Consider the following 14,217-nt stretch of genomic DNA (forward strand, 5'->3'; position numbering starts at 1 on the left):
TGCAAGCCAAATGTGAAGCCACTGTAGGGGCGCGGCCAATCGAATGATCAAGAACTCTTCTTTTGAGCGTCGCCGCCATATAACACTTCACATCAAACGTTACATCCGGTGACTGCACGAAACTCTTACCGCGGCAGACACAAACACTTGGGGCACAAAATTGAACAGGATCAAGAAATAAACAAGGAACAAAAAAGAGGCAATGCAACGCTTGAGGGAAGGGGGCAAAGAGGCATATGAAATGCGCATGCGCAGAGTGCAAATGAGGTGATGGGGCGTGGGGCCAGAAACTCACTTGAGTGTGTTGTGTACAAACTGCTGGTGCGGGCAGGGCAAGCGGCGTCCAACTTTGGGCTCTGAGCGTTCATTTTCACTGCACGAGGAGAAGAAGAAAAAAAGGGAGAAAAAAAAACAGTGAGTGCGGTGCGCTTGGAAATATATGTCCAGAAATGGCGGGGGACAGGAGGCACGCTAAACGCCCGTAGCACCACCTCATGGCGGGAGCCCGCTCGACGCTACGTAACTGAATGAGCGTGGCCTCCGCGATCATGGGTGCTGTTTTGAGCACTGTCGAATTCCGCCATATTGTCAGATTTCGTAATGGCGCTATTTTAAGCCAATCAGCGAGGTCGCAGCAGCGCTATGGGCCAATCACATTTGACCAATGGAGGAATTTGACGACATGGCGGAATTTCACTACGTCCAGAATAACACCCCAGCTCGGCAGCGCGCCGTGCTTCCGGAACTAATCGCGGAGGCCACGGAATGAGTCACCATCGTATTGAAACGATCGAATTTCTCGAAACAACGCACCTATCGGTCAGGATTTGATTGAGATTCTTGAGGTCACCTAGACAGGGACATTTTCGGAAAGATTCAGCACTGAAGTAGTAAAGTTCTAGGTTTCCGAAAAGTACGAACATTATGTGCGAGAGGCAAGTCCCAGCGGAAACCTCTGAGATTTGTTAACAATTAACGGCGAGCTGCGGTGTATCGTGTTTACTAGCACTCTACCAGCATTGCTTAGAAGGGGTTAATATCGACTATTGCTGTCTAGGTGATGGCTAATGTAGTCGAATAACGGCTAGCTATGTCTAAATGAACACTGTTATTGTCTGGCGCTGGCTTGCCGTTGGCCACTGGCGGCTCAGAGTGGCCATATCTTGGCTAAGTGATGATAGCGTTAGCTATATGCTGGCAAGTGCTGATGCGGGCTGACTATAAAGAGTATAAGCTGTTATAGCATAAACATCGCATTTATTACATCTAAATCCAACAGACCCGCGTGTACACGGACAACAGCATGAGTTATTTCTGCCTGAAAATTGTGTAATTAGTCCAAACTAATTAATCAACTATCAAACAATCAAACTGCTCAGGATCCTACAGCGTTATTATCGTAGTGTTCAAGCTTCCGAATATGTCACCCAAATGGGTCTCTTTTCCGAGCATTCAAGTCCTAATTATTAACTGCGCTTTCTAAATCTAGAAATTCAATTTCATTGCTGTGGTGCCCATTCAGTTTCGCTAGAGTCGAGCAGAGGCACACACAAGACATGTTGCTAAAGGTGTTTCGAGTGCATAGTGTCCCACAAATATGGACATAAAAACGAGGGAAAAAATAATAATAAAGGGCAAAACGGCACACATTGCAAAGCAGTTATAGGCAGCAGTGAAGCGGCATCAGAGCACGGCAGAGGGCGTGCACAAAAAAAAAACAGACGCAAAAATTAACAAAGTAGGATCATGTAAAATGAATCCAAACGTCGGCGAGATCCATTGCAACGTGGACGATTCGCAATTTTCTTTTCTTCTTTACAGGCTTGGCAAAGTGAAGGTTAGGGGTGGTTTCACTCGGTGCGGCATTGGGTAAAAAAAGGAGTGGGGGAGGACAGTGTGGGCGTGGGGAAGAGGTGCGCGACAGCGCAAAAAAAAAGGCAAAAGAAAGAAATCGCAGCGACTCCGAGCCGGTGCCGCAATTATTAATAAATGTCGTCGGCGAGAAGCTCGACGAAGAACGCGATGACAACTGGTATTAAACGGAAGACCGAGGAGACGCGATTGAGCTGGCTCAGGCCGCGGTTGTTGCAGTGAGGGGTGGTTGCATTCCGCGACGTCACAACGGTATGATTGCTATAAGCTGTCCTCGTGTATCCGAGACGATTCCCGATTCGCGTTCCCAACTTGACGTTATCCCCGTGTGTCCCGGACTGCGTGCTTGCTGCGTAACTCCCTGCACGCCGAAAGGAACAGGAGGAAAAGTAACAACGTTGTTGAGAGGTTGTTAATAAGAGAGGCGGCTGCCTGGGCGTCGCAGACAGCAATGATGATTCGGAATGGCGCTTCGCAGCCCTTGTTCCTTGCGGAAACGCGCACATGCGTTTGCCCCTCGGCCCTCCCTCGTGAATACGTCTTTCAACACGTTCTCTGCTGATGTGATGCGCTGCTAGAGTTGTAGTCTTCGCAGCGGGCCGTCCTTGGAATGCCAGCGATTGTCTACTTATTTTAGTTACTTTTTTTTTTAGCTGTGACTGAGTGTCTCGATCGGCACTGCGGCAAAAGTTCGGATGTAATTACGTCAAAACATGACGGGTGACGTAATCGGGAAACTCACTTGTCGCCAAATTACAATGGCTTTGTTTTATTCTTAATCGTCATCTCAAGTTTCTCGTCGTTTCTTCGGTGAAGGGCAAAAAGCTGTTCTTGAGAAGTGGCAACACATCGCGACGCCACATTCAGAATGCTTGATTTGATTTTGTAAATAACAAACTTGAAAACACTTACGTCAAATAATTTTGCGATAATGTGGCTTTTGGCTTTATTCTCTAGCAAACGAACAAGTTAGAACAGAGCAGAGAATGCGGCTTCCCAGACAAACTCGCTTACTAGTGAACTTATGCAACAAAAATGACGGCATGTCAGGGATAATTTAGACACTAAAAAAGCAACAAGCTCATGACTTCCCTTTAAGTATCTCATTCGTGGTAGCATACAAAGTAGCTTCAGCAACGTTACTCATAACAGTAAAGTTCCGTCATACTGTCATACTGGCTTGAGCTTCGTCCATTATGATGAGATAAAATGCAGCGTTGGCAGAAATTGACCGAGTTCACAAGCCTCTCCCTACGGCAGAAAAGTAACGAGTGTGGACACGTTGCGGCGCTTTTGTCAGAACTTAATATTGGGCGAAAGCTACGTTCTTCGGGCGCAGTGATATATATATGAGCACATCGTGTCTTCGAAGGTGATACGTGCTTCTGCTAAGTATGCACTTGTATGCGAATTTAACGCCACTTAAAAGTACCGGCTATATCCCGCTGAGCACGTACTTGTTCGTAGCTTTCACGTCACTCACTCCCTTAACATACCGGCTATGTCCTTAAGCTACACATCAGTCGCACAGGTACGCAATTTAGCTCACATCGCCGTACATTCTTTGTTGAAAGATAACAAGTCTGCAGCACCGATGACTGCGCCGTGCACTTCTCCTACGCCGACGTGTGGCGCACGCGTTTCGCTATACCAGCCGATTCGCTCGAGTCTGGACCGCGCGGTTTTGGAAAAAAAAAAAACTGCACAGTGAGCCCGGTCTTCTCGTCGTTGCGTCATGGACCGCTGACTACAGGGACACGCGCGCGTCGTGTATGAAAACCCACGCCCTCCCCTTCTTCTTTTCCTTTCCCTTTCTTGCATGTCACACGGCGCAGGCGGAACAGCGGGATCGGGTGGCTCGGCGAGGCAGGCGCCCGGCCGGCCGGCTCGCTCCACGCCCCGACTCCGTTGTCCACCGGTTGCCTCGGGAAACGGCGTGCATACGGTATATACAACACACACACACACACGCACGCACGCACGCTCACGCGAGAAAGAGGAGAGTCGGCGGTACAGTGTTCTGTAGTCGGCGGCGTTGAAGTGCGCACGCACTTACGCACTTACACGCGCACTGTAAAGGTTTACGGCGCGAGCGCCTACGCAGTTTCCATCCGCTACAGGACGCGGAGGCGGCTACGAGAGGAATTAAATTCGAATAAGCGTATTTTAATGACGCAGAAACAACAACCGCGACACGGTCTAAACCAGTAGGCGAAAAGCAGAACCCCTTCCCGCCCTTCTTCGTATGATTATAGCAATTTAGAATTCTCTTGCTGTGACATCCTCGCAGGATTTGTTTATCTCAAGTTTTACATCTTCATACGCATCCTTTACATAGCAGGAAAATACGATTCGATAAAACGTGCTGCTGGGGTAGTTGATTTGTAACGCAAAGGTAAAATATGCCACGCGATCCCTTATGCATTTGTATACGACTACGCGAAGCGAAAGCCATTTTTCTTTTCTTTTTCTTCGCAGTCCTCTACCAAGTCCTCTGCCATCTACAAGTCGTCTAACATCATATAAAGACGTGACACACGTTGTTATATCTGCACATATACACAATGTTTTATTAATTTACAATTTTGATGAACTATATACACAATTTACAATAATATACACATTGAGGAAGTATATATACAAGCAATATCCAAGAGCGTCTGATTCTCCATTGTTGACACTTGCAGACGCAACGCTCCTACTGTTCTTTCAGTTTGAAAACTGCCCTCGAGACGCGCACGACAAAGTGGCCCTAAAAATAACTGCCCGACGCTCGCCTGGCCCTCGACCGCGTTCCCCGCCCGCTCTGTGAGAATTAACGGCGAGGCTAGAGGGAAGACACGACGCGCGCAGCGTTCCTCTTTGCGTTCCATGACGCTTTGAATGGATGAATGCAGGTTGAAGGCTACGGCACGGGACTTCGCGCCAGCTTAAGAACCTCGCGAGCCAGCTCCTCAAGCATTTTCTTTATCTTGTAGTCGTTTGCCTAAAGGATAAAATGGAAACCTAATTCATTTTTGTATTACGTTTTATTGTGCAGGTTACCAGCACAGCTATAGCGCAAAGGCAGCCGAACTCCGAGATATCACCAGATCGAACACGGAGGCTTTTCAGGATGACTTAAGCTAGGTGTCCCATTTGATATCTGGCTCCACTGGCAGTACAGTGATATCCAGTGCCATGTACCTAGCTTTTTGTGACGATATTTGTATGTGTGTGTAAATGTGCTAAACATCAATTCAGGGTTGCCAATGGTGGCTACTTTTCGCCAAATTGGCGAATTTGAGAGGCCCGTGGCGACCTAAAATTATGAATGGCGACACGGCGAATTTTTGGCGATTTTCAGCTTAGGTCTCCACTGAGTTATGCATCCTAAGCTCAGTGCCTTCTCAACGAATGAGCGGCACTATTCTCTGTATTTTTCTGGGTTTTGAGGTGCACATTACGCGCCGTTCTGTATGTCCGTCCTGTAACTCGTGTGTATCTCCTCAATTCATCTATATGCTTCTAACTCAATTCATCTAGATTCATGTAGATGCTTCAGAGCTTCGCTAAAGTTTCGCTTCTGAAGGGGCTAGATGACGGGTTGGTCGTGTGTTCCGGCCATTTGTTCCGCCAAAGCTCCAACGTTTCTGAATAGCTTTTTGACCTATTCACCGCTGCGGTATCCTCTAATCGAGCTCGTATAGCGAAGATGGGCGGATACGCGGGTGTTCGTGCAATAAAAAATTATTTATTCAGGCATTTTTTACTGTTCTCGGTGAGCGTGTGCAATGAAAACAATTGCTATATAACATTTTACAATGTCTACCTGTTCAATTATAACGCACTGGATTGACATGGGTAGAGATATAAGTGATTATATATGAAAGGAACAGTGGCGTCCGGTATCATATTAGTTCACACTGAAAGGTATAAGACTCACTAATGAACGATACCTGTAAGAATTCTGTCTTACTACTTTCAATAAACCTGTTAATCCTTTTTTTTCATATGAGGGTATGTAAAGCTGTCTACAAACAACGCCTTCGCGGCTTTCGCCGAAGGTTTACCACTCTTTTACCTTTGAAACGAGCGGACAGGGATGGAAGGATATCATGAGCGTTTTATCCTTTCATATTTGCGCCTCCGCGCACATCTTGCGGCTAGTCGGAGAACCAGGTGCACCAAGCACTGCCATGGAGAAGGGGCGATGCGCCTGGCATTGAGAAATGTCAAGATACTTAAGGGCTTTCAATGGCACTGTATTCTACGGGGCTATACATCAGTGAAAATTCCTATTACTAGGATATGCCGCACACATCTAGAATGGCGACTTTTTTGGCGAAATTTCTAAAAAAATGGCGACTTTTGGCGACTTTCTGCTCGTTTTTTGGCGACATTTGCTAGAAAGTCAGTGGCAACCCTGCATCAATTGTACTTGTTACCTCCGCGTCATCTCATGCGTTTATTTATGTCCATGTTACCGGATTATGTTTTGTCCTTCTCATGAACGTATTTCTAGCAAGAAAAAGTCATGTTAAATTGTTATTGTTGTTAACCGTCTGTGATACAATAAATTTTTCTAAACACAGTTCATTCAACGCCGCATTTGTGCGAACTTTACGTGGCAGGACCAATGAAGATTGTTTAAAAAATTTGACGCCCTGTGGGTCTATAGAAGTAGATTAGAGAAAAATTACACCATCTCCCGCTAAAGGGAACCATGTGTGGATGCGAAGCAACGGGGAGATGGTTAGCTTGAGCGGGAGATGGTCTAATTTTTTTTTTTTTTAGGGGGCGAAGCTCCTTATGCCGTGGGTCTGTTCATCCTCCGTTTGTAGGTTTGTTTGTAGTAGCCACCTCTAGTTCGTGAGAAGCGCGCGTTCTGGTATGCAGTAGAAGAAGACGACGACGTTGACGAGTGACACTCTCGTGCGTGTTCGCCTGTGGGGCGTTCTTTCTTCTTTACTACGTCTCGTGTTTTCAACGACACCCGAAGACAACATTTCAGAAGTAACGCGCCATGAGGCTCCCTCTTGGCACGCTTTCTCTTTAGCTCGGAGTCGCCAGATGGAAGACAAGGCTGCGGAACGGAGGGCACGGAAGGCGGCGGCAGCGCGCGCTCGCAGACAGAATCCTGAGGTGAGTGCCCGCGAGGCCGAAGCTGCACGTCGACGCCGCGAAGCAGATTCCGCCGTTCGAGCCCACGAGGCCGAAGCTGCTCGACAAGCTGCACGGCTGCGGCGAGAAGACCATCCGAGGGACGTGTATAGACCGGTATTTTCTAATTTCCAGTTGCAACCCGTACAAGAACCGCTGTCCCTTCACTTCACGGACCATAAAGCCGTGATAATGAAGGGACAACGTAAGCCAAGCATCATCTAATTAAGAAAAATAAAAGTTTCATGTTTGTAATATACACACAGTGTTTCTCACTCTTCATATGATGATTGATGGGGCGTTACACAGAACATTCACGGTTCACCGATGATTCTCTCCGGAGCTTCGCCTCACTCATCATCATTCACCACGTGGATATGCTGTGATTTTTTTTCTTGCGTTCTCGAGCCTGTGCCTTCCTCTGGCGCAGAATCAGCACTGTCCTCCAGTCTCCATCCAGCTCCCGCTGCGTGGAACTGCCGGCGTCCGAGGTATTCGACTCCCGCAAAGTCGCAAGATCATGTGCGTCTGCCTCTCGGCAGTCCATGCCATTGGTGTCATCGTGGGATTCTTCAGCGAGGGAAGGAGAGCACGAGCACTCCGCGTCTAGAGCCACAGAAGCAGAGGTGGCTATCGGCCGCTCGTGCCACGTCAAGATGCCGGAGGCGTCGCTGCTGCCTACTTGTCGCAGGAGAGAATGAGGCGCGCGAGAGGGGGAGTGGAGAGGGGGAATGGGAGAGAGTAGGAGTGGAGAGGAGGTGTGTGGAGAGGGCGTGCGCATGCCGCAACGCTGCTTCGCATCGCCTCATTGTCCCCTTTAGTGGGAGATGGTGTGATTTTTTTCAGCATGGTCAGAAAACGCTGCTAGTCAGTAGTCGAGGCTCCTGAGAACACGTGAGCCAAACATAAGAGCGCAGCACGCGGCCTGCAATTTAAGATTAACTCTCAAAGTCAGCTAGAAATCACTCCCTCTTCTCTCTACAAATGATGCCATATACCCAAAGTACTGCGCCATATACCCAAAGTCCACAGCAGCTGGCCGATTTGAGCATTGTGAGCTGCTTAGTTACCGTGGCCGCCGCGGGATGCCGCCACGTGCCCGCGCGCTCGCTAGCGACCACACTGAAAGTACCTAAGTCGCGCGTTTGAAGAAAAAATGAAAAAAGAAAGTGCTCAAGCTCATGACGCGCGATGACGAAGGGACGCATCTTCTTGCCCCTTGTCATCTCCCTCCCTGCGTAGCTTTCAGCGCGCTCGCAGCGGCAACCCCCTGTAACTCCGCTCGTACTTGATGGATTCTAGAAATGTTTGCCGCAGTCAACTCGTGAGGCGATAAGCTTTTTAAATGAAGCCATTAGACGATTACTCGGAGAAGTGTTGCAGGGCCCCTTTAAAGGGTTCTGCGCAAGGCCGACAATATCGAGGGGCTAAATACACGGACTAGACACACATGGAAGAGAGCGAGAGAATTTGATATTCCGTCATGTACACAGGTGGGACTTCATTTTGCATCTATTTCCACTGGCAAGGACGAGTTTCCTTTTGAACGTGCCTCCTTAAAGGGGCACTGACACTAATTTTCGAAGCTGACTGAACTCAGTCATACAAATACTTTTTTACTGAAAACCAGGATATCTAACGAACCTACACTGATTAACTAGGTGTAGTTTATGAAAAACTCTGTTTATGAGGATTATATGGTTTGTTTTAATGACCTATCTGTTTGATTTTTAACAGTAGACCGGAAACTAGCCTTCCTTGGCTATCGGTCCAGATAATTCTATAGGTGTGTTTGTGTGAAGAAAAATAAGGTACCTCACTTCACACAAAAAAAAAAAACGAGAAAGAACGCGCAATAGAAATGCTGGCTCGAGATGTATTTAGTTCATCGTCGTTAAAACACGTCCAGCACGCAAGCACCGAGGCGAGCCTTGAGAGGAAACTGTACCGTCAGAAAAAAAAAAAAAAAAACTTTAAATCAACCAGCCCGAACACCGACCATAGGTGCCTCCAAGTGGGCGTGACTTCTGCGACTTCGTCTGGCGCGCGCGCAAGCTACAACCGTATTTGACTTCAGGGCACGTCTCCAGATGTATATACAAGCGCTTCCTGGACGACTGCCAACAAAAAGGATGCGTTCCATAGCTTGAAAACGAGACCAGCGAGACGTTCATGGCTAGCCTTTTCAATGCCAAAACATGACTGATCGTTTCGCATAAGACGGAAGCGACCGAATGTGCTGTCGTTAAGTACGCGTGTGACAGACATTCGTTCTATTTTATGCACTATACGACACTTGGATGCCATCCGGTACACTTGTGCTGTCAACTCTCTATATATCTCTCTCGTTTCGAATGCGAAATGGCCTTTCCGAATACGTGCAGGCTTGCGTGCCAGCAAAGTGGTCGCTCAATGAATCTGTCAAACCGTATTTACCCGTGTTCACTGTCGGGTATTTTTAAAAGCAATTTCAAGACATCGCTTTGAGCACCTAACATTGCGCGCTCAGTTTATTCGAAACCCGGCATTCATGTACCCCCTTCTTTTTTTCTTTTTCCCAAGAAGAGTTCCAGGTGCTCGTAAACGTAGTACGCTTAGTAAAGTAAGTGTAACAGTCAAGGTCGGCACTTTTGTCGAATGTAAACGCTGTCACACAGTGTTGGAGTAATTGTCCTTGATAATTTGGAGCGCAAGCGTACAACCAAAAGTTCTCAAAGGGAAACTGGGAAAAGTGAAGAAGATACAATAAATGGGCAGAGTGGAAACAAGAAAGCTTTTGGAGATCACTAAATGACGGCAAGCAGAAAGATGTCAGTTCATCTTGGACAGCACGGAGTGGAACTGAGAAGAAAGCTACAATTGAAGAAACTCACAGGGTCCCTCATGTCTTCGCCTAAGACGACTCGAAGGCGAAAGTCATCTTTTTTTTTTATTCTCAGTCCATGTATTGATCCTCCCCCGCCGCCCCTCCGAAAGCTTTCGGCACCTAACGTGGTTTTGCACTGCCTCCAAGATCGGAAGCATTGCAAGCTTTCTACACCTCGCCTGGTTTTGCAATGCCTCCGTGATCGGCCCACCTTGGACCAAGCAGCGATGTCATCATGTGATGTCACGTTATGTGACGTCATGATGACGTCATAGTAACGTCGCTATGACTTCACAAATTTCGCGGATAGGGGCAAGGAGGTTAAAAACAAATTGCTGGAGTGGCGATTATTGCGCAAGAGTGAAGCCGTGCTCACCAAAAGATGGCGGCTGCGCCCGCCATCTTAGTAGGGGCACGATAAACCATCGGCGTTTGGTGAAGGAGAGCGAGCGTTATCATCGCACGCCAGTCGACTTTAAAATAGCAACTTTTACGGGTCAGATACTGCTCCAAGTGTGTCTTTGTGTTATTAGTTTTCGAAAAAAAGCCTCAAAGTCATGGCAATTTTTTTTTTTTGGAGATCAATCGCCAATACTCATCTCGACGGGTTACTTTTGTCGGCAACAACTATCTTTTATTTTATAATTAACGTAGTACTTACACTAACAGATCAAAGCCATTTGATCTCTAAGTAGGCACCGCCAGAAAAGTGCATGTTTCCGTGCTCTTTGGTGGGCAAAAACTGGCTTCACTTTCGCTGGCAAGGTGTTGCGAGAGCTTCCACTCCAGAACTTCTTTTAAAACCCCCTTGGATAGGGGCCGTCATGATGACGTCATATAGTGACGTCATCACGTGGTGATAATTTTTTGCATCACTCGTGTTGACGCCGCCGACGCCTTCGACGGTCAATTTTCGCATTCGATTAGGCATCTAAGGCTCTCGTCTTCATAAACACAGCGCACTAGGAAAGCACTGTCTTTAGATACCGCGTGTATCGCTATCGTAACTTCGTACCCAGTCGTATTTGGCGCAGAATAATTACGGTGAAGAAAACCGAATTAGCTAAGTTTCTCTCTTGACTCAGTGTGTTGGGGAGAAGACTTGCACGATAACATTACTAGCAGTGACTAGCTATATGAGGACATCACCAGCAAGGAGCGTCGCTCACCCGGCACGTGACGCTCGCGCTATAAGCGACCACGGGTTCTTCTGGCTCTGCGTTGGTAATGGTCTTCTTCCGTCTAATCAGGAAGCAAGGTGGCTTTGAGCAAATGCCTTTCCCGCGCTGTTCACGTAACTTATCACGGAGCCGGGCAAATCCAACCAGGCTATATATATATATATATATATATATATATATATATATATATATATATATATATATATATATATATATATATATATAGGTCGCTCGCTTTCTCCCTCTCTCTTTGGTAAGCGGTGTACACGATGACATAGATTGCCCATTATCAAGTGCTCAATCCTACGTCCTTCCATCACCCTCGCGCTATGACACAAGTTTCGCCCAACAGTTGCTGTTTAGCATTCCCAGGCATGTCGGTCATTCGAACGCACTGTCTGCAAGCAACAACTATATGTGTGCACGTGTTGCCGGAATTCGCGCACTTCCCCTGCCCCACTTCCGGTACGGAGCGGTGTGAAGACACGGCGCTGCGCGCAATCGTCGGCGTATGGGTGTATACGCATACGAATTATGTGCGCACGTTCGAGCTTGCCCGAAGATGGTGGGGAGCGCACTCTCTGCGAAACGCGCTCGCCTCTCCAGCGCAGCATACACACACATCGCAGTGTATACCCGCGCAGTCGCCGCCAGTGCCGTTTCTCGGGCACGGTGGCGTGAGAGTGGGCCGAATCACGAAACGAGCACCGGCAACAGCACTGCCGGCCAGCCGCAACGGCTCGCTGTATAGTAGGTCGGCGCTATTTCAGCTCTCCCGAAACGGCTCCTCACGCCACCGGCAATGGCTGGCTCGCTGGCTGGCCACGTTTTCTTTTACCTTTTGTTCTTTAATCATCGTTGTCTCGGAGCCACTCCGGCGATATCCGCTCCCCGGGCGACGGCGACGCACAAAGACGGGGCCCAGCAAGCAGCATGCGAGCGCGCGCACCGCGCGGGCATCGGGGAAATGTAACGCGACTTGCCGCAGTACTTAATGTCGAGATGCCTATAGATGCATTACACATGGCGTCAAAAACGTGGCATCCCACCGTACTTGTGTTTCCACATGGCAGTTACAGGATGTCAGGGTGTCATATTCAATGCCACGAGTAACCTGCTTCAATGTAACCGAGACGCAATCGGAACGCTTCTGGCGTGTGTGCGAGAACTTACAGCAGAGGCGACGCGCCTGACCACAAAGGACGCAGCTTTCCGACATTGCCGGTCCTCCAATATGGCGGCTAAGATGACGTCAGTGTAAGCCATCTATAGCGACGTTTCCGAGGGGAAACGCCAGTGTGGCAGGAGCTGAGGTTCTCAAAGACGGGGAAACGCGGCGAAGGAGTCAGCGTCAGCGAATGAATAGGAAGGGAGGAGCAGGAGAGAGGAGAGCACGGATGTTAACCAGTCTTGAATACCTGGTATGCTACCCTACACCGGGGCAAGGGATGAGGGAGTTTGAAAGTGAGAGGTAGAGAGAAAATGAGGGAGCTGGGGAGCGCACACACACACAGCATCACACTCCTCAAAGTCACAATATCGCTGTTAGCCTATAACCGCCGGTGCAAGTCTTCAAGAATTTGAGCAACGCTTTCATTCGTGATGACTTCTCAGGACGACATTCCAAAATGGTTACTTCCATCACCAGTGCTTTGAAAATAGTGTACAATTGAAATCGTCACTTCTTCGCCATGGTCCCGCTAAGGGCTCGGAATAGGAACTTTTCTTATAGTTTATTTTTCTATGTTTGTCCATGCAGTCTCAGGCGTAAGCTGCTAAGCACAAAGCAGCTGGCAGATTGTAAAATATTGGAAATTTTGGAGATATGTAAAGTGGATACAAACTTGAGATGAATGTGATTTGGTATAAGATTCAACTACCGCATAATTAAAGGTTGTTCGTGCAGTAAAAGAAGAAGCAAAAATCATCCGCGCACCATGAAATATTTGAATAACAGCACAAATACGCCTCCTCCACTGACAAGATCAAATTACGAGCCCCTGCTACGACAGCTATGGCCTTATGGAAAGTTTCACGGACATTCTGCTAGACCGTAGAGCATAAAGCGACGAACGGACCATACACAATGCAAATTTGGTATCAATATACCTGGACCATTTGATATTGAAGCCGCCTATCAGGGCCCTGGCACTCTCCGTCACTGCAATGACAGGCGCTCGATTACGTGTTCGATCACCTCTTCATCTCAGAACTCTAGCCATTATTCGACCTATGAAATCAAGACGGCTCATATATTCTGTCATGCGTAAGACTGAAAAGCCGAGTGAGGACATCACGCGGTGTTTTTTTTTCATTTGTTAGTTATCGTTTTCTTCTCCCGCCATCTTCTTGGGTTTTTCTGAACTCCGTTCCCTCAACTTTGCAGAGTGGCACGCAGGCGAATGCTTTTACGCCGGCAAACCGGTCTGCCTTTGAATAAAGAGTTCTCTCTTTCTTTCTCTCTCTCTTCCTCTCGATTCTCAACCAATAGTTTATGCTGCGTATGGGCTATTAAGTATAAGAAAAACCAAGCAACCAACCACAAAAAAGCGGGCCTGACCAAACAAACCTTGGTCTTTTAGACACTTTCGATTCTTGCTTTCCCGTGTGTAGCCTGTATTTCACGGAAGTTGGCTTCAACGGTGGACAACAGACAAGAAACAGATGGCGCTGGCGTTGTATGCCATCGCAGTAAAGAAAGCAGCAAACGCTCTCGAAGCCGTGTCGAAGGGTGTGCTTCACGTCGCACGGTTTGACACCTGAACGCCACGACCGATGAAAACACAAGAAAGAAAAAAGAAAGGAAGGAAAAGAAAAGAAAAAGAGAGAAAATATTCGAAGCAACCGTTAAGACGATCTCGTTAAAGCGAGTCTTTATTATGAAACGGATATTTGACAACCACCCGTTTGTAGCACGAAGCCACAAGGAAATACAGATGGAGGCGAAAATGTCTGAGGCCCGTGTACTTAGATTTAGGTGCACGTTAAAGAACCCCAGGTGGTCGAAATTTCCGGAGCCCTCCACTACGGCGTCTCTCATAATCATAGCGTGGTTTTGGGACGTTAAACCCCAGATATTATTATTATTATTATTATTATTATTATTATTATTATTATTATTATTATTATTATTATTACAAGGAAATACATAAGGAT

At 47.5% G+C, this 14,217-nt stretch overlaps 2 protein-coding genes across 3 annotated transcripts in view; both read right to left on the reverse strand.

The window, feature by feature from the left end:
- LOC119405083 (zinc finger FYVE domain-containing protein 9) overlaps nt 1-14,217 on the reverse strand; it is a 316,430-nt gene that overhangs the window by 160,813 nt on the left and 141,400 nt on the right. The window lies entirely within an intron of this gene.
- The window catches only part of LOC119405080 (hepatocyte nuclear factor 6), a 198,753-nt gene that overhangs the window by 153,206 nt on the left and 31,330 nt on the right, over nt 1-14,217 (reverse strand). For both annotated transcript variants that reach the window (XM_049419203.1, XM_049419202.1), the window contains exon 2: nt 296-373. In XM_049419203.1, coding sequence (XP_049275160.1) covers nt 296-373 — 78 coding nt within the window. The remainder of the gene's footprint in view (nt 1-295; nt 374-14,217) is intronic.

This window comes from Rhipicephalus sanguineus, chromosome 9 (assembly GCF_013339695.2).
Source record: "Rhipicephalus sanguineus isolate Rsan-2018 chromosome 9, BIME_Rsan_1.4, whole genome shotgun sequence".
In the NCBI taxonomy this organism is placed as follows: Eukaryota; Metazoa; Arthropoda; class Arachnida; order Ixodida; family Ixodidae; genus Rhipicephalus; species Rhipicephalus sanguineus.